Source organism: Etheostoma cragini, chromosome 24, assembly GCF_013103735.1.
Source record: "Etheostoma cragini isolate CJK2018 chromosome 24, CSU_Ecrag_1.0, whole genome shotgun sequence".
Classification (NCBI taxonomy): Eukaryota; Metazoa; Chordata; class Actinopteri; order Perciformes; family Percidae; genus Etheostoma; species Etheostoma cragini.
Window position 1 is genome coordinate 2,569,247 of NC_048430.1, and position 20,126 is coordinate 2,589,372.

The 20,126-nt window shown below is 41.2% G+C and overlaps 1 protein-coding gene across 4 annotated transcripts in view; it reads left to right on the plus strand.

Annotated features, from left to right (window-relative positions):
- The window catches only part of xirp2a (xin actin binding repeat containing 2a), a 48,882-nt gene that overhangs the window by 5,110 nt on the left and 23,646 nt on the right, over positions 1–20,126 (plus strand). For 2 of the 4 annotated variants that reach the window (XM_034864352.1, XM_034864351.1), the window contains exon 3: positions 14,744–14,852. In XM_034864352.1, the coding sequence (XP_034720243.1) occupies positions 14,744–14,852 (109 nt within the window). Of the gene's footprint in view, positions 1–14,743; positions 14,853–19,067; positions 19,288–20,126 lie in introns of those variants that run through there. The other 2 variants (XM_034864354.1, XM_034864353.1) reach the window with 2 other exon arrangements.

Here is a 20,126-nt window from a genome sequence, read left to right on the forward strand (position 1 = left end):
ATGTGGGCAGTGTTCCCAGATTTCCAGTTAGAGGAGAGGACCACAGCTCTGCAGCCGGCTGGTTATAAAACATGACCTTGTCTCCAACTCATCTGTGAGGCTAAGTTTAATATTTGATGATTCTCTGTATTTTGCTTTCTGTGGCAAAGGCTTGCTTTTCCGCCTGTGTGGCAGGCTGATCCTCCAGGGACACTGGCGTGTGCTTGCACCATCTGTCTGACCTTCTGGTCATAACTGTGCACACAGGGAGCAACACACACATACTGATGAACACGCATGAGACAGATGAGGTGAGACTGTGCCACGGTGTCATTACCCATCATGCATGGGGGCTTGAATTCTCCGAAGCACAAATACATGCTCACACGTTCAGTGTCAGTTATTAACATGCATGCACAAAAACAGCTCAGAATGGTGAACTTGAGAAAGCTTTTCACTATACTATCTTGTGAACAAAATGTTCAGGCATAAATTATTAGTTACATAATTTAAATGACCCGACATGGCATTCATTCATGTTGTGATGGCTGCTGTTGGCCAATGGGTGGCAGCGTAGCATCTGTGAGATTTAGAGAGTGTTGACAACAGTCACTAAAACCAAAAGTCTATGAGAACGAGGATCAATGTTGTGCTCTTAATCTGGAGTTTATCACGGTGAGCCGATTACTAATCACCTGGTGTTAATTGGGTTCATTTCTAACGCCTGAAGGTGTCTAAAATTGTCTTTTCTCTTGTGTCTGGGGCAGTCAGATTATCAGGATTTGCATAAAATCTAATTCTGATGTGTTTGGTAAATTTAACACATCAAATCATTTAACAGGATTTCATACTGTGGGATAAAGCACGTCACACATGGCTAACAGGATAACATGGTTAAGTAGGGAGAGCGGAACTTTTTTAGGCGGAGCACATGTCGTGTGCACTTTGACTCCGAATGAGGTGTCGACATATATTCAGGCATCGGCACTAGAGGTTTGGAATTTTGCCTTGGTTTATTTTCATAACTTGTATCATCACGGTCCATAACTCACTCTTGTTTTGTTATTTCACTCAATAGAGTGAAAACATGCTTGCCATTTTCTCCTTGTAAGTGCATTTTCTCTTTAGAGCTTTCATATTATTCTCTCAAGAAACTTAAAAAGGCAGTATTCAATTCAAAAGACACCAAATAAAGTAGTTCCTATTCCATAACTTTCTTTTCAGTCACCTTTCTCCAGTTTTTAAGCAGAGAGTGACTCAATTTTGCCATTTTGGAAAATTTCACTTTAAAGTTTCAAATGACATGCTATAAAAAGGGAATGAGACAGCCTTTTGGCTAAGAATTTTTTTAATATACCACACATATTTATATATATATATATATATAAGAAAATCAATCAATATGCACCACCGTTCCTAAACCCACTTCATTAAACTTTAAATAAACCAAAAGCCACAATGTGTCTGCAAAGAAATTGATCCAGTCTTGATGAGGACACGGGCGTCCTCATCAAGTCCATTGAGCTCGTAAAAATTCCATTAACTTTTACCAAGCATCTCTTTCGTCTCACTTTCACAGATTCAAATCTTTTAATGGAGCTGGCAGAGGAGCCACGCGGGTGACGCATTGCTGCTCTGTTGTGTGATGATGACTTGTTGCTTGCCGCCTTGGCTCTGAGAATAGTTGCACTGTGGCGATGTCTGCCAGAACACAGCTCAGAAACTCCCTGCTTCAGTTGACCCGTTCAGATCACTCATTTGCCTACCTGGCATTTGCTTTGATTATGGATTTGTCTTATTAAAAAATGCGTAAAAGTCTCCTCTGTGTAGCTCTCTAGCCTTGTTAAGACAGGCCTTTTTCGCTAGAGGTATCGTGGTAGCATGTGCATAATAATTCTAACCTATGTTGATCCATTTCCCATAGCTCGGTAATGAATACATGTTTGCAGGCCTTTTTCCATACAGATTGTTGTGTGACTCTTTTCTCTAACGCGGTTTGACCCCCCCCCCACGCACACCACCACTACCACCCCCCCCTCCAAGAGCATATGGGTACAACATTTAGCCAAAGACCTCAAGGCTTGCTTTTTCAATCATTTATCATGGCAATATGTATCAAAGCTCAATCATTAAAACCTTCAGACTGGGGCGGAGAAAAACAGCATAAAGACAAGTTTTCATTGTTCATCAAGGGCTTTTCATTGAGTAAATGTTATAGGAAGTACTTCATTGAGAAGCTGTGTGCCTTTGCTGATCTTGATCTAATGATTTAGCAGATTACACAGCAACATTTCTGCTCTCAGTTTCTCCGCATTGTTGCTAGAAATAGGCCTTGGTCATCTCTTTATGTATATAATCTGTTATAGACCATGGAAATCATTGTGCCGTGTTAGAAGGAAGTTGGCAGTGGTGGAATTCTATTCAATTCAATTCAGTTGTATTTACAGTATCAAATCATAACAGGGGTCATCTCAAGACACTTTAAAGATAGAGTAGGTCTAGACCACACTCTAGTGTTTATATTTCACATTTCATATTTCATGGCAATCCAGGCAACAGTTGTGAAGACAATTCATTTCAAACCCTAAACCTTAAACCTTCACCTTGTGATGGTGGTAAATAAAAAGTCAAAGGATTATCAATGGATTCATCCTCTAGGAATCTGAATGCACAACATGTCATGGCCATCCATCTGATAGATGATGAGACATTTGAGTCTGGTACAAAGTCACAGCAGTAAACCTGGCATGCTCAGGTGACGTGATGTCCATCCACTTGCCTGAGCTCCTGTTTCACATTTGCACAATTATAGACTTAAATCCCCAGAATATCGAATAGGTATGCAGTGTGTCAGCCGATGTCAGTGTCCATGATTCAGTGTATATTTGGAGAGGCTGAAAACAGAGCCGGTTCCCAAACCACTTTAGAATGGTCATGTATAAATAGTAGTGCCTGGACGATGTTGGCATCGCTCACAGAACATTAAGACAGCACGTAGCCTGATGAAAGAGACTGAAATCTGATTTACATTCAGTGAGCACATGGCCATATTGTGAAAGAGCGGACTGGGAGAGTGGATGGGAGGGGAAGGCAGAGAGCACGGAGGATGAAGATGGATAGGGAGCGATGGAGATTCAGAGCGAATCAGCCGTTATGAGAAGGAATCGAAATGAAAAGCAAGCTCATATTTTAGCAGGCAAAGCAGTTCAGAGTCTGATTAACAAATTATACTCATCTTTCAATAATTACAGGCTTCATTAGGACCCACTTCACGGCTGCACAAACTGACCCTTTGCTCAATTTGATCTTTTCCCCAGAACTATCTTTCCCTGGAGCCCAGCACATGTCTGTTACATTCCAGCCCCCTTAAGAACACTGATACCCAGGAGAGAATACAGAATGAGGAGCTCTAACAGACTATGACCACCGTTATTTACACAACATAAGAAGGATCCTGTATTAACTGACCATATAACATTCTTTCAGAACTTTTATACTAGTTTATGTTCGTAGGCCTGTATAAATTATTAAATCACTGTCTAATCAATAATTTTTACATAACCACACTTTCTTTATTTAACCACCATTATTTGGTCACATAAGCTACGGTCTAAACTATATAATACTTTACTATTGTCAATTTGATGTTAATTTAAGAAGGAAAAATATAGTGTTTTATGATAATAAAGACGTGTGGTTTACTTCATATGCTGTGGCATTACGTCATCTGGGTCACATGGCAGTGATATAACCAAAAAAATGTATGCTTGATTCAAAACTTTCAACCGTTTCGAAAAGCAATGAATACATTTCAAATTTGAATGAAAGACACAATTATGTTGTAAATCGCAAGTATCTCAAAATTTGTCTCAAAAATGTTCACAAGTTAACTTGTTTAGTGAATGTTGTGTGTGTTGCCATAAAGTTGACCTGCTGTATGTCATCATAATGAACAAAATGCTACAATGTGGTATTGTAAATTAATCTCCACATCAGTAACCATACGTATGTATCAAACAGTTACATGTCTCTGATGGATGGGAAACAGGTAGGTGGTTGTGTAAATCTACATTTAAGGTGTTCATTTTTTCAGAAGTCAATACACACAGGGAGTTTCTGCAGCCAAATTCCCCAATCATTGGACGTCTGTCAAGCTCGAATTTATCTGCTCAGTAGATCTGGGTCATTTTTGTCATTTGCAAATGGGCCTAGTTGGGCAACCTAATTTACTCCACTCTCCTATAACAGCTTCCATCCCCGGAGTGTCGGCGAGCAAAACACTTAACCCTGTAGAAAAGTGTGAAGCACTCAAACAATTGCTACAAACTGTTGGAAGATTGGCACCAAATGGATGTTACAGAAAAACACTCTTTTGTATGGTTGGTGAGTGAGTAGACAGATTATCTCTTTTTACTGACAAGGCCTTTTCAAGGCTTAATGACGTAGGGACCACTCGCGGGATTACCCACACTTATTGCAATATTTATAGTTTTTTGCACCATGGTGATTGTACTAAAATGTCATGTTTATCAAGCTGCAGAATCTGTGTTATTGCCCAGATACTTCTAGAGCTCCATCCTACAGTACATCCTTTCCTGCTGATTGGAACTGTGCAACCATTTGCTGTAAACAGTCAACCTCTTAAGTGTCTTTCAAATCCTCTTCAATAAAAAAATGGAAATACATATCCATGTTGCCACTAAACTGGACTACCCTCTGGTGTTCCTGCACCAAAGCTGCCCCATGAGGAGTGCTGATGCTAAAAATAGCAGCAGGTTTAGTCATAATAACCTCCAACTGCTCCAGTGCGGCTGCTCGGAGGCCAACCAAAGACAGCTGTGTTTGTATTGGGCGGGTCCCAGGTGTAAATGTGTGGGGATCGAACCGCTGAGTATGTGAAGGTGAAGTCTATCGTGTATATACTGTATGGTTAACTTAAGTACACAAGTTTGACTGTGTGTGAGGCGTTAATTTGAAATCTGTGTTGAAATTTCACTGTATATTCACTTCATGCCTATTGTATCAAAGTTAGTGGACATACTCACGGGAGCAAAATGAATTTGCTAGAGTTTTACCCATCAAGTTCTTTTTTTCACACATTTTCCTGGAATGAGAGCCGGAGTATTCAAACCATTGTATATTGTTGCACCATCCATTTTTCTTTATTTAGTAGTTTGAATAATCTGTGTGAACATGCTGTCCCGTTAGCAACTGAGCTAAGCATACGAGCTGATAAATTTGCACGCTAGCTAGTGGAGAAAAATTTAGAGAATCTTGTGACTTGTGAGTTAGCCGGGGAGTTTCAGTATTTTACAGTACAGTACAGCTCTTTGCCTAAATACAGCACCTGAGATACTCTACAGAGATTTTACCACTTAGGATAAAAAATAGGGAGGGCAAGCCACTCCATTGTTTGTCAAGCAGACACAGGGGAGAAGGCTTTTGACAGAACAGCGCTACAAATACAGCTGAGGGAAAACTCGGACTGAATGTTGCATCATGTACACAAAGAAAGCATTTTTCACAACATATGACATTTTCATGTTTCAAAAACTACCAGAGTGGAATATGCAGCCTAAGCCTATTTTTCCCTATCCAGACAGGTTTTTGCGTTGGATAGATTCAGTATGAAAACATAGCTTGTGTTGCAGCACTGTTAGGATAAGTGTGAATCACGTATCCCTGTGGGCTTTGTTCTAACCCGCTAGATGTCTGTCCTTTGTTTCCTCCGTCTATCTCTCTTCTTTGTTGCTACTTCCCACCTCCTAGCTTTTCACCTCTCTGTCTGGCCTTTAGTTAATCCATTCAGTCCCAGCTGGCCTACGTAGAGAATCTCAAATCACTGTTACAAACCAGGTTCTCCCTCCGACAGTCACCTTCTCTACCTCTCTATAACACTCTTTCTGTTGTTCATCAGATTTGTTTTTCCTCTCTGACTTTTCCATGCTGTGTATTTTGACTCTCTTCTGTCTTCTTTTCTGGCCCTGTGGCTAATCTCTTTCTTTTTCACCCTTTTTGATTCTGGACGTGTCTTTTTGGCGCCCTTGTTTACCCACGAGTGCTTGAAATATTGATGTGCCTCCATTTAGTCGTAATGAGGACAGTCGATGGAGGATTGAAAACCCCCAAAAATTGTTTTCATACTCCTGCTGGATTGCAAATGGGAATGCTTAAGGCACCCGGCGCAAACAAAAACACTGGTGAAGAGAAATCAGCTGCCAAAGAGTCGACAAACCGAGAGAGAGAGAGAGGGAGAGGGAGTGAGGGAGGGAGTGGAAAGAAGGAGGGCATGACAGCCGGAAAGACCTTCAAATGAACAATGCACACAATTGCACAACACCAACAAAGAAGGGGTGATAGAAGAATGCAACCGATTAGCGTCAAGTTCCAATTTCAGGCATTATGAGCTCATGTGTGGTTCCGCTGCTTTTTGTGCATGTTTTTACCTCGTATGACAAATGGCATAGCACAGGAAAATAATCACAATTTGTGGATGTTTTTCTTTTACTGTTTCAGTATTTCAGACTGCTTATTATTATTATTTTCTACAAATTATTACTGATGAAAACGGGTTCTCCACACTTCTTTCAACAATGTGCAGCTGATTCAAGTTCTTCTGATCATGGACAGAAACTTCAGAGACAAAGGAAGGACTTGAGCACACTGACTGATTTGCATCCTTTAGTGGTGGAAACAGCTTAGCAATTTCAACACTACTGGGTCTTAAGTCACAAAGGACAACTTAAAAGTCAACTAAGATATGCTTCTTTAAAGGTCTTCTTTTGTCCTACAAAAGCCCAGCCCCAAGGACATTTTAGAACACTTACGTGTGATGTGTGTGCTGCTGCAGATTTGGTGCTGTATTTTTAGCCGTGCTAGCAGCATGGCTCTAGGGATGGTGATGTTGATCTGTGGGTGGGTCGGCCGGCCACTTCGGTCCAGGTTGGAACATTTACACAGACACTCAATGTCTCTAGAAGATACGTCCCCCTGACTTTGGTGAATTTCTAGCACCACCAACAGGTCAATGTTGATTTTGTGAAATACTTTTATACGTTTGTTGCTGATAAGTAGCAATATGAATCACCAGGAGCTCCGCGATATGATTTCATTTATTTATCATTTTTTTATCATTGTTTTTCCACCTTTAGATTATGTCATAAATTGAAAACTTTGTATCTTTCTCCCCTCTTTTTGACCTCGTCAGAAAAAGAAAACTCCACCATCTAGTGGACTAAAAAACCAATGGATTTTATGTTTCAACTGCCAAAAAGTTAAATTCTTTAGCAAATTATATTATAAGAGAAAGAAAGTATTGCGATACTATGCTGAATCCATTTATCCCCTGCCCTTGCAAATTAGCACATGTTAGCATGCTAATACGCTAAACTGAGAAGAACCTTCTACCTGGTAAACATCAGCATGTTAACATTGTGAGCGTGTGAGCATGTTGGCATTGTGAGCATGTTAGCATTGTGAACATGTTAGCATTGTGAGCATGCTAGCACGCTAACATGGACCGGTTCCTGGAGCACAGTTAAAGGCTGCAGACCTTTCCCCCCTGCGATGTCTGTCATTCCTGGTTTGTCTGCACAGTACAGTGGGAGGGACAAAGCTCTGGTTTCATCACTACAACACGCAGAGCATCTTCCACAATGATAGGTGATCCATCACCATGAACATGGAGAGTAAAGGGACATTTTTAAATTGAATTATTATTTCATTATGCCCCAGATTGAATGTCTCACTATCAATCACCTGGCATTTACCAGAAAAAAATGAAGTCACCCAGGATACCAGGATGCCTTGAAGACTAGATTTTTATATCCCTATTTGTAGCGGGAGCTGATTTTTAACCTCAGCTTTACACTGCGGCATTTAAATCAAAACATCAATGTGAGTAAATGTTTAAAAACTAATTACATTGGCAAACATCAAAATAACGTGGTTAAAAATGAAATACATTTTAATGAAAGCAAATGGGCTGTAGATAAAACCTATTAGATCCTTCCGTGCGTTCTTCTTTTCCCTCAGTAGCTGTCTCTTTCAAAGTGACGATTACCTCCCGCAATTAACAAGGCCTCTCCCTCCAGCACTCATTCATTCATTCACTCACTCACTCATCTATTTATTCACACAGCATGAATGATTTCCCCCAGAGACAGTGTCTATCCAGCGAGCTGCAACCACAACACACCTTAAGATGCATTTCTTATAAGCTGCCAAAAACCGGAGATTGCATGGATTTGATGCAGTCTAAAAACAATTCAAAAACGTTTGTTGAAACAGATATAGTAAGTAAGCAACAACACAATATGTGTACATGAAAGTACATTTTGCTTACATTTTCAGCTATATATGAAATTGTTTGGCTTCTTGCATGTGCATTTTAATTTATGAATCAACTACACTTCAATAATATCTGTCATACTCAGATTTGAATTTGTAATCTACATTGTTGTTTTTTAAGCTTTTCCAGAGCCATGGAAGACATTATACAACGGTCTAAAGCTGAGGAGGAATCAGCATGACTAGTAAACCAACCTGGGGCGTTGGCAACAATGCATGGTGGGTGGTCAGGGGATGAGGAAGGGAACTGGGGTGGGTTGTTGAGAGTTACGGCCTAAGGGGAAGAAGCTGTGCTGAGCTTTGTGAAGAGGCAGTAGGCCGGAACAATCACGTGCACCTGTTTCTGGCCTGTGAGCCGCCTTGCTGTTCGTGCGTTGTGTTCCAGTGTGTGTTTGGTGTGGGCAGAGGATGCTGGGTACCACAAAGTGATGGAGGAAGTGGGAACACACTCAGTGGTGGTTCTGTAGAACTGGGTGCAAACTTCCTGGGGTCTCCAATGGTGAGCCCACTTGATGACATGAGATGAGAGTGTATCCCATCTTGGGTTGCTGGTGATGGTGGTACACAGAAACTTAGAAGAGAAAAACACTTCTACATCTACAACTTAAGACAGGTGCATCGGAGGGGGACAAACAGGTCAAACGTTGCAAGAAAACTCCCACACACTGTCTAACTTTCTAAAAATATACTAAGTCAAATAGTAGGCAAGACCCTTTTCAGGAAAAAGGTATTACATCCTGAGAAGCCATCTGGCGTAGGAGGTGACTGTTTCTGTACACCAATCAACAACTTCCACATGAAATCAGGCATAAATACATAACACATATTTACACATTCATTACTGTAACTAGAGCTTAAACTTAATTAAATGCAACACTCTCTACAGCAACCATGATAATGGATGGTTGTTGATTTCTGTATAATGAATGCACAAAGAATTAAATAAATCCTTCATAGACAGACATATTTCCAAAACTTGCTGGTCCGTAATCTATTAATAGATACAATAGAGGAAGAATGTAACAATAAAGACACCAGAAATGTAACAGAGCACCTTAACAGCTGCTAGAGATGTATAATCTGCGGTGTGCCCCTTTAGTTGCATTTAATTTGCCGACAAGCTTCTGCATTGTTCAAAAATATAGAATAGGGCAGCTTTACTCCCTCATTCTGTTACTGGAGTTAAATATATATCCACTCCACACTATCCATTGACACAACCATTCCACTTTGTAGAAAAAGGCAGAGCCTAGACCTCATGGGAAGCTCCATGGAGGAGTTGTTAAGTTTCCATAGTCCTGTTGGGTTTCTAACACAGCCAGACTAAAGTGGACTTGCTTTGTGATACAGACCGGTAACAAACTCAAACAACACATTCTGTGCAGCTCTTCCTGCAAACTATCAATTTGACTGCTCATTGCTTAGAATTGTAGAAGGTCAGGCGTGTTTGGAGGAAGTCCAAAGCAACCGGTTGCCTCGGTCAGCTCAATGATTTGTTTACTGTTGTAGAGTCTCATGAGTCATGTTTGAGAGCAGCTACTTGTATGTTATGCCAGTAAACCCATGAGGCGGCATTCACAGCCAGAAGCACTCAGTCTAAGAGCTGACAGAGGGAGTGTGCATGTGGCTGAACTGTATATGTGAATATAGTGTCTGTGTCCACATGCTTGGATTCACTTGTTTATGCACCATTTTCCAATGAAAGACCATTTGATTTAAAATTAAGTACACAAACAGTGAGTCATGTGTGTGTGAGTGTGAGTGTGTGTGTGTGTGTGAGTGACTATATTTTCTTGGCAGGCCAAATCAGTCCCTCGCCATGCAGTACACCAGCTAGTGCTAGCCCAGAGACACTGACACAGACATTAAATGAGCTGAGTACATGGAATGTGCTAATCAGTGAAGGAGGTTCAAAAACAGAAGAGGAAAGAAGCCCACCATGAGACAATCAGGATAACAAGCATCCTAAAGATGCACTGAAGCAGCCCGCGGAGCTGTCACACCACACAAAAGAAAAGAGAAGGTTGAAAGATATAATAGTAAATTGAAAGAAAAAGACTTAGAGGGAAAAACGAACGGAGAGCAATCCAAAAATAAGATCTTAAAAGTATTTAAGGAGCACATTGTGTTGAGGTAGGCGCCCTCTCTCCTCCAAAATGTCACACCTGACATCGATCCAGTGAACCTTATTGATTTGATCTGCTACTGTAGCTTCAGCAGCTCCAGCAAAAGCACTCAGAGCCATTTCCGAGTATTTGAGTCCAAAGTAGTCGAGTACAGGAGAGACCATAGTAGCTCTTTATGTTCTTAATAAATGACTAAATATTAACAGCTTGCAAAGTTTGAACATTTGCCAAACAGTATCCTGAACTTGTACACTAATAAAAACTAAATACAGTTTCACTCAAACAGTTCATTCTAACCTACAGTCTATTTAGAAGGAAAACGGTGGGAGACAGTGGTCTCATCACTCGATGTCAACAAATGTCATCAAATTAATACAAAGCTCACCGATTAGGACATCATATTTATATCAACCTGATCCCACAGAATTCTGTGAAATCAACACGGCCCTCAACTTAATATCTGTGGCAGTTTCACGGAATCATAAAATAGTTCTGTGATGGGCCCACAGAAGACTTTACCCTTTAAGTTAAGGAAAAGGTCTTGGGTAGGCTTACGGTACTGTGACACGCGGGAACAACGGTAAAGATGGTTTTAGGAAAAGAAGAAAGCGACTTTAGGAAACATTACACACTGGACACGATCCCCGGTGAAAGTCCTGTCCTGTGTTTGACCCATCCACCACCAACCTCCTTACGTGGATTTCCGAGCTTTCACACAACTCGCTACAGTAGTCGCTCCGAATGCTTCGGCTTCCTCTCCTTGACTTTACATTGGTATTGTTTTCCATGGTGGCCACGCAGACTTTTCCCACCTTCGTAATGCGGTGTTGACAGCCATTTTTCAGATTTCCGCGGAGACCAGGATGATTTATTTAGTTTAATTTGGCTGGCTGGTTGGTTGCCTAGATATCTCACAGTGATCGCAGATTTTGTATTCTGTAGGATATGTCGTCTGACCATATCTAAAGACAAATGTATTAATCGTGTCCTGAAAGCAGGGTTAGACACTGTTCACTGATCCAACTAACGCTTTTTTTAAAGCTCAGACTTTTTGATTTATTAATACTGACGTTTTTAAACAGAGGGATGACACAGGAGCTGAGAGGGGGAGGACAGATGGAGAACATTTGAGTAGTTAGAGGCGGACAGCTCTCCTCAGAGACCCTTCAAGCACCATGGCATGTCATTAAAGTCCCACTAGAAGGAGCACTGCTTGTTAGAGGGTGAAAATGTCAACTGCTGACATAGGACAATCAGCGTAAAATTGGATGATCCCTGCATGTGTGATGGCGGTCTCACAGTTTCCTCCATCCTGGTCATCACAAACGTATCTCTGGTGATGTCTCCCTCTAAAAGGCATCAATATGCAGGTGGAGGGTGTCACAGTGTCACCTCCCTAGACTGGTAGTGTACTACTTCCTGTTACCATGGTTTCACCAGCACAGGTCCAACTGGCCTCTTTGTAGGCTTGTGTCACACATTAAATGGTCCCAGATGGCGAGCATTGATTTCATTAGCTGAGCTTCTTCCAGAGATCCAGTGATTTTTTTTTTTTATTCACAGGGATTATCTTTCGTGACACGCCGGTTCGTTTAGACAGATTTCACCAAGCACTGTCCCTTATTAACTCTGTCAGTCTTCAGGAGATTTGCAGAGACAGTCCCTCTACCACCACCACTCCCCCCCTTCCTCTTCCTTCTTCCTCTGTGACAGCCTGCGCCAGAGAGAACATATGGCAGGGAGTCAGAGCTAGATAGCACTCGGTGACGGTTGCAGGAGACATTGGGCTGTGACACTGTTCCTGTTAGACTAGTTATTTCATGAAATGGGTAACTGCAGTGCTCACTTCTGATTGGTGGAACTTAGAGACAGTACCAATCAGCAATGTGATGTCTTTAGAATCGAATAATGTTCCCTTTCTTAGTCAATTCCACAAAAAGCTCCCAGCTAACAGTTTTTAAAAAAGCCAATCATTTTTCTCCTGTCCTGTTATTATGTTCAAACTCAGTCTTGCTACTCTATCATATTATTATAGCGTATTTCTCTATAATCTTAATAATAATTTGGATATACTTTCCTGTTGTAAAGAATTAGGGGTTTGCAGTTAGGACTGTGTCCTCTAAAGCTCTCTCCGTGCTGACATTGCGATATTTTTTTGTCAACACTATTACTCTCTCCAGGCCGACTCGCTGTTTTTCATTGGCTTTCAAAACTTGACTTTGCGTGGCCTCTTCTAAAAACACACAACACACATTCTTCCCACCAGTAACATGAATAGATTCGAAAAAACAAATCTGAACATTTTTTCTGCTTGTTTTGACTTACTTGTCTAACTTGACAAATTTTCCTGGCATACATTCTAATTCCAGTCTTGCTTCAGTGACAAGTGGAGCACTGAGAAGCTAGATGGATATTAATGAATATCTAATTTAGTGTCTTTTGAGCTCCGTAGTGAAATTAATGCAGTCAATTCATATCTCTTTCTTGAGAGGTAATACTATCAGGTTGGGCCATAGAGCACAAAAGAAGGGGTTGAACTACTTGGAGAGCTCTAGTCACATGGAGTCAATATTTTTGTGGTGTGCCTCAGGGTTCTGTCCTGAGATACTGAATCCCCCTTTTTCCCCCTTGGTTAGAATTTTCAGTATTTACTCTTGTGTAAGTGTGAGATTGAATGTCCTTCCATCTGATGTAATGCAAAAAAAGACAAATGTATGTCAATGTACAGAGAAAAATTTTCAAAACGTGTTCCCACCCACATACCACATGCACTAGATGCATAATTTACTCTGACATTGACTTTAAGTGGGGTGTAAACAAGCCCATCAGACAACCAAAGAGAGATAAATGTTTCAATCCCTTTAATGGCTTTCGTTCAGCGACCTTCATTCTGTAACCAGCTGTAATGAACTGAAGCCACCACAAACTCACGCTCACACACACATTCTCTTCACACACTGGCCTGTAAAAACATCCTTACAGCTTGTGCACTTAATCATCCCCTGAGCAAAGTAACACCCCGTCATAGACAAAATACTCTGTTTAATATCAGCAGACACAGAGCACTGGGGAGCTGTGGTTAGCAGCCGGTTTGCAACATGTGCTTCTGCAACATGCAGCTCACTGAATTGAGCTTCATTCAATGTGAGTGCTACTTCAGCAAGAGACAGAGAGACAGAGAGAGAGAGAGAGAGAGAGAGAGAGAGAGAGAGGGAGAGAGAGAGAGAGAGAGAGAGAGAGAGAGAAAGAGAATGGCAGTGACAGAAAGTGAGAGATTATGCTTACATGTTTTGACTGTGTGTGTGTGTGTGTGTGTGTGTGTGTGTGTGTGTGTGTAATAGAAAGTATGCAAATGACCATGTCTTCCAGGGATTTGCTAAATGGGATTTTTGAGGACCACGTTTTGTCTTTTGGTGAATTACAATTGCGGTTGACACCCTTCTTAGAGCAAAGGAGACCCAACTAGACAGATACATGTGTGTGTGTGTGTGTGTGCCACCATGTTGTTACGATGTGTGCTGAGTTGTTTTGTGTTTGTTGTCACTCCAAGTTGAGGTCCGGCATGTAAAAAAAACGTTACTTGGAAAACATTTGATTTGCAAATGAGAAATATAGCCACACATTTGCAAAGACACACGCACACACACACACACACACACACACACACACACAGACACACACAAATATACACAGGTGTGTTTCTTCCCTGCAGGGTTAATTTGCAACTGAATAGGTGCACCGGCTGACAGAATTATTCCAGGGGAATAAAAAGCTTGCATGCACCAAGGACAGGCCATTTACCAATTCTGAACCTCTTATCAAAGGGAGCCTTTGGAAACACCTTTAGTTACTTCTAGATTGGCTTTATTAAAATTCAACCAAGGGCTGTTTGCACTAAGTTTCCAGTCGATGCCTACTGTTCACATTGTGTCCAAGGTCGTCTCTCTTTACACTCACAGATGTGTGTGTGTATGTGAGTGTGTGTGTGAGTGTGTGTGCAGCTCAGACGACCGCAACAAAGTTTCCCTGGAATCCAGATCTTAAATGTCACCAGACGTTTGACTGTATCATTTTTCATAGTTGAGGTATGTGTGGTAGCATGTGTATGCTCTGTTTTTTCTATGTGTGTGACAGGGTGTGTGTACATGTGTGTGTATATGTCAGGGTGTGTAGGGATGATTTGGGCACGGCCATCAGGTTTTGAGGACCCGTGGCGTCACCTCTCCATCTCCCTGTTTTAGGAAGCACAGGTGTTTTCTCTGATAACTCTCTCTCTTTCTCTCAACCAGGAAGTGTCCGTCCACACCTCCTCGTCTAAAAGAGCGACGTCCAGTAATCTCACACAGGCTGACCCATCAACAGATCAGACCATGGCCTCCACTACGGACACCACTCTTTGTGAGTACTTCCTTGTTGTTGCAATTTTAGAGTTAAAAAAAGTTCCAGAAGACTTTGGGGACAACATTAGATGTGTTATAGCGCTCTGATTGCATCATGGTTACACTAGTCTGTCAAACAAACAACGGAGAATGCCGCATGGTTAATGCAATGTGGTGTCCCATTTGTTCTATGAGATAAACGTTTGGCAGAAAGCAGCTTTTTGAAAACCAGATTGTTCATTGCCAGATAACGCTGCCTCCCTGGCAGGTTTTTAATGGGAAGCTGGGGGCTCGCTAGATACTGTGCTTCCATTACTGTGATAGCAGCACCATGGTGGCTACCTCCAGTTTGTTTTCCACTGATGCTGATAGCGATGTACACACAAATGGATTTTACAGTGGGTACAGTCCTTTTTTTTTGTTATAGCTGTGGAAGCATCACAAACTAAAGAGACAGGTTCTAAAACATTGGGCCCTCAGGTATCACAGCAGTGGTCTGTGTTACTTTTGTGGATTAAACAATTATTATTATGTAATGGTGCATATTAAATTCCCCCTACTTGCTAGCAGCTCTGTGTGGCTGCACTTAAGCACAGGGTGCTAAATGCTAGCTTTAGCATTCTAACATGCTCACATTGACAATGCTAACAAGCTGATGTTTAGCAGGTATAATGTTTGCCACGTTCACCATCTTAATTAGCACTAAACAGTACAGGTGGTGAGGGGGGGATGTCTGTGTGTTTGCACATATTTGGTCATAAACCAAAGTCTTGGAATGACACTTAAAGGAAAAGTATTGTCAACAAAGGAGTGAAGAAAACAAATCACACAGCTGCTACCCATCCCCTAACAGTAAAATTCAACCGGCACCTTTAAAAAATAAAAGAACCGGAAGAAGAAAAAAGAATCTGAATGAACAGTAAATTTGAGCTCAATACAGAGTTGAAATAAATGCTTCTATAATTTTTGGGTTAATTGCTGGCCGTTATTGGAAAATGACAATGGCTAAATGTGCATCTTATGAACACAACACATGAAGATTATTATTTATTTTGTACCTGTGTAAGTATAATAAGTGATATTTTTTGGGCACTTGGGGTCAGTGGAAACAAGTTGTAAGCACAACAGTCTCGTAATTAAAGTTAAGCTTAACGTGTTGCCAATGCACGATGGCAACCCTTTTCATACAGCAGATACGGAGCAACTTGTGAAGTTTCTGTTTATAGTTAGTACAATGTTTAATAATAGTTATTATTCCTCCATTTTCTTCTCTGTGCTCTGGCAACACACGTCTTTACGTGTCATGGAAATTGAAAAGAGAAAAACAACAAGAGAGGTGGTGATTGTGGAGGGCGAGAATCTAAAGTGTTGTCAGGCCATCCAGCGGTACAGAGGTGTTAAACACACACATAAACACACACACATTAACTGTGCATGCTTACACTCCATATGTTCTCATACCAGACTGAGAGCCTCTCCATCTGAGATCAGTAATGCTTTCGTGTCACCCTGCAAGTCTCTAAATCTCTGTGCCGCGTCTAAAATCGGAGCTTCTTGACAATCCTGTTGTCCTGACTGAGGGATCGCTTTTGTCTTGGCTGACAAGTTGTCATTGACAACGGCGCGTAATCTGCCGGTTCAAAAGACAGAAGGCCTACAGGAGCTGTTCCCTGCAAAGCTGCACCGTTTAAACAACTGCGCTTTAAACAGATGCAAAGCTCACCTCTAAATTTCCATGCTGCTGCTCTTTCCAAACAGGCATCCTTGTTTACTTGTTTCCCCCATGACACTGTGCCTGGCTTTGTGGCACTCACAGTAGCATTGAGTTAAATAGGATTTATATTATTATTATTTATATTAGACTGTGGCGGATTTAACTTGTCAGACACCCTTGGCCCAAGAGGATTTCTTCAAAGTGTGCAAATGCTGCCAATTGGAGCTGGAATTGCCAAAAGGTGTTTTTTTGTTAATATCCTCCCAATTTCACCTGCCAAATGATGATGTCTTATAATATTATCCTTAGGAAAAACAAAGATGGTCTTCCTGTTTCCGGATTTGGTCCCCTTAGTGGTTTTATAAGACACAAATTAGCCCTGAAGATGTGATTGATGTTTGAAAATTGAAAATAAAGAATGGTTTCCAATTTATTGGACATTTTCTCTTGCAAATTAGACATACTAAACACATTCAGCACTCCATTTTTTGAAAGTTGGTGTAGCTTGAAACTGACTTGAATTAAACTCACTCTGGACATCAGTTTAGGTTTTATTCTCAGGCCCCCTTCATTCGGTATTCTACAGGAGTATGTTTATTTTCTACTTTAGGAATAGAAAATCTATTTGCAATTTCAGCAGGATTATCAGCAGAATGCAGCTTCTCCACACGCTGGATAACCACGCTCTTCTAGTCGATGTGCTGGGGTGGGCTCTTGGGGAACACCTGGTGTTTCATACAGGACGGTCACGAACACGGCAAAATATGTGGAAAGAAAAGACACAAAGGATTCCTGCAGGGTGATAAACACGAGAATCTCTGTCACATTGTCAAGAAGGATATAGGTTGAAAAAGAGTGAACATAAGGCCAGAGGTTTCAAAGAGAACCTTTGCCATCGCTTTAGGGCAACACATGTCCAAGAAAGAAGAACAAGGAGGAAGAGATGAAAAGAAAAGAAAGAAAAGAAAGGATAACAATATGATTTCCATTCTTCCACTTAACTTAAAATTCATTACCTGTGTGGTAACCATTAAAGGTGTCTTGCTTATTCTCTCAGGCCTCTGGGAACTAAATTGCCTCACTTTGCCTGACCATCCATCTGAAGAGCTGTCTTTTGAAAAGGGTTCAAAGACATTTTGACGGCAGGCATACAGTGTACAAGATGGGTTTTTATCACCTAGAAAGGTCACTCAACTCCTCTTGGCAGAATGCTTTAAATCATTCACCACGTTGAAAAAATGTTGAGCTGCTTTCACAGGCCGTATTTAACTCAGGTCCATCAAGAGCATGTTTCTACGATCTACACAACAGCAGGCTTTCAACACATTGAATAGGAAAGTGTTTCTCTGGAGAGATAATAATGTGTGAGAGGATTCCTTTTTCTTTTTTTTTTTACTTCATTTATTCAAGGACATTTCATTGAGAAGAAGTCCTTTTATGCATTGATTTACAGTAGAAGTAGTGGCAACACACTATTCTAATCATTGATGCACATAGAGAAACAGGGCTATGTTGGGAAGAGATGTATTAGTATGGCCTGGGCAAGTCAATTTCAATCCCGGCTGTCTATTTTAAATGAATCACTTGACACGTTGTGAAATATGCTTGTTATTATGTTTTTATGTTTACCTGCTGCTGAGTTTTAGATGAGAAAATTAATACCACTCTCATGTCTGTATGCTAAATATGAAGCTAGAGCAAGCAGCTGATAAGTTTAGCTTAGCATAAAGACTGGGAGCAGGGGGAGACAGCTAGCCTGTCTCTGTCCAAAATTCATAAATATGCCTCTGAAGCGCAGTGAAGCTTTGGTGTTACGATGCTGGAACTGTTTCTTGACGAACAGCGGATGGGACTTGCTGCTCTGATCACCAAGCTATAGTAACGTAACTTCCTGTTAAACCAACTTGTTGTTTTTCACATCTCTGTTTTGTGTACTGAATAAATTAATCAGATGTGATTTATACTGTGAGCTGCGAATGTGCTGTTAGATGTATGTTTACAACATTGGACAAAGCCAGACTTTGCTTCTAGTCTGAATGCTAAGCTAGGCCAATCACTTCCTGACTCTACCTCTATATTTAGCGTACAGACAGAGTGGTATGGATCATCTCATGTGACACTCTTAAAGAAAGCGAATAAGCATATTTTCCAAAAATGTGGAGCAATTCATATCTTTCATTGTTTGTTGCAGACATATCATTGAATGTATACAAGCTTTCTTGTTTTCTGTCTGTTGATATTCATTAAATCATAGAGTACCTTGGTATTTAGCATGCTAACAAGCAGTGATTTCAAATGCCAAATGTCTTCCTACACTCCACGGCGTAAATAACGGATGTACCAAGTGTCCAGCTCAGCGTGTGGGCGGTCTGTGTCTATAAGACTACTGTGACATGAGGTTAAGGGCATGTTGGGCACCTCAATACTTTTCTAAAAAAAGCCAGCCCACATCCACCTTCCCTCTCCCCAAGTCACTCCTGTTTTTTTTGTTTTTTTACGAGGGGACTTCTAAAATAAAATCAGCTGTCACTGGACGCCTGGGCCTCATTGAGCTGTGGAGCACACTGCTGGAGCTGGTCTCCAAGCCTTACTGTCTGTCTCTGCCCAGGATTTGCTTTCTGTTTTAGTCTAAGGCTGGTCGACTCAGTCCATTTTCATATTCTGGAGATCCAAGGCACTTTCTATCCTGTTGGATACTATTGTTGTTAAGCGTCAAGAGCAACTTACACAGTAAAATAAGGTAAGCAATGTATTTCGGTATTTCAAGGCTGACTCTTGTGGCGACATACACCTCACTGTCAGCACAGCTTACTTAAAAGGATTTTTTCACCGAAGCACAAGTGGAAGGAGACAAATTGAAAATGGAATGTGACATTTTGGCTGATAATGAATCGATTTGATGTGCCCATGCTGTGCAGATATGAGGCATCTTCTGTGTAAAATGGGAAATGCAATGGAGTTGCTGTTTTGTGTTGGAACATCAGGTGCTGGAGCCACATAGAGAATTATGTGATATTGAAGTATGTCTCCAGGATTCCACTAGGATTTGTGCTTAGTCATAAAACATGCATGGGCCCTTCCTGTTTCCTTCCACCAGACATAACCAGCAGCAATCTGATCCGGAACATTCTGAAAGCGTAGCAAATCGGAGACAAAGTGCTTAGCCTAGCATAAGGAAGCACCCCGGGGCAATCCATCCTCCATGTAAAGAAGTTATTTTGATAGATTCGACAGCTTAATTATTGTGCCTGTTTTGTTTTTGTCTGTGAGGAAGAAATTGCCCTCCACGGCTGACGTTCTCAATTAGTGTAGCTCGATCTGGCTCTCCTGTCAAACCTCACCAGGCAAAAGCTGGGGTCAGTAAGTACTGGACAGAAAATTGGGTTGTTTCAGGCTTCTGTTGCAAGGAAAGGGCAGAGAATGGTGGTGACACCTCTGTGATTAGGGGTCGGCCTCTGCCTGACACAAATCTGTGGGCTTTGATTTAGCTTTGAGCCACGGAGCCCCGCTGGCTTCTCCTGCACCCTTAAACTCTAAAATTACTCTCTTGTTCTTTTTCACTCTCTCTTGGACACGTTC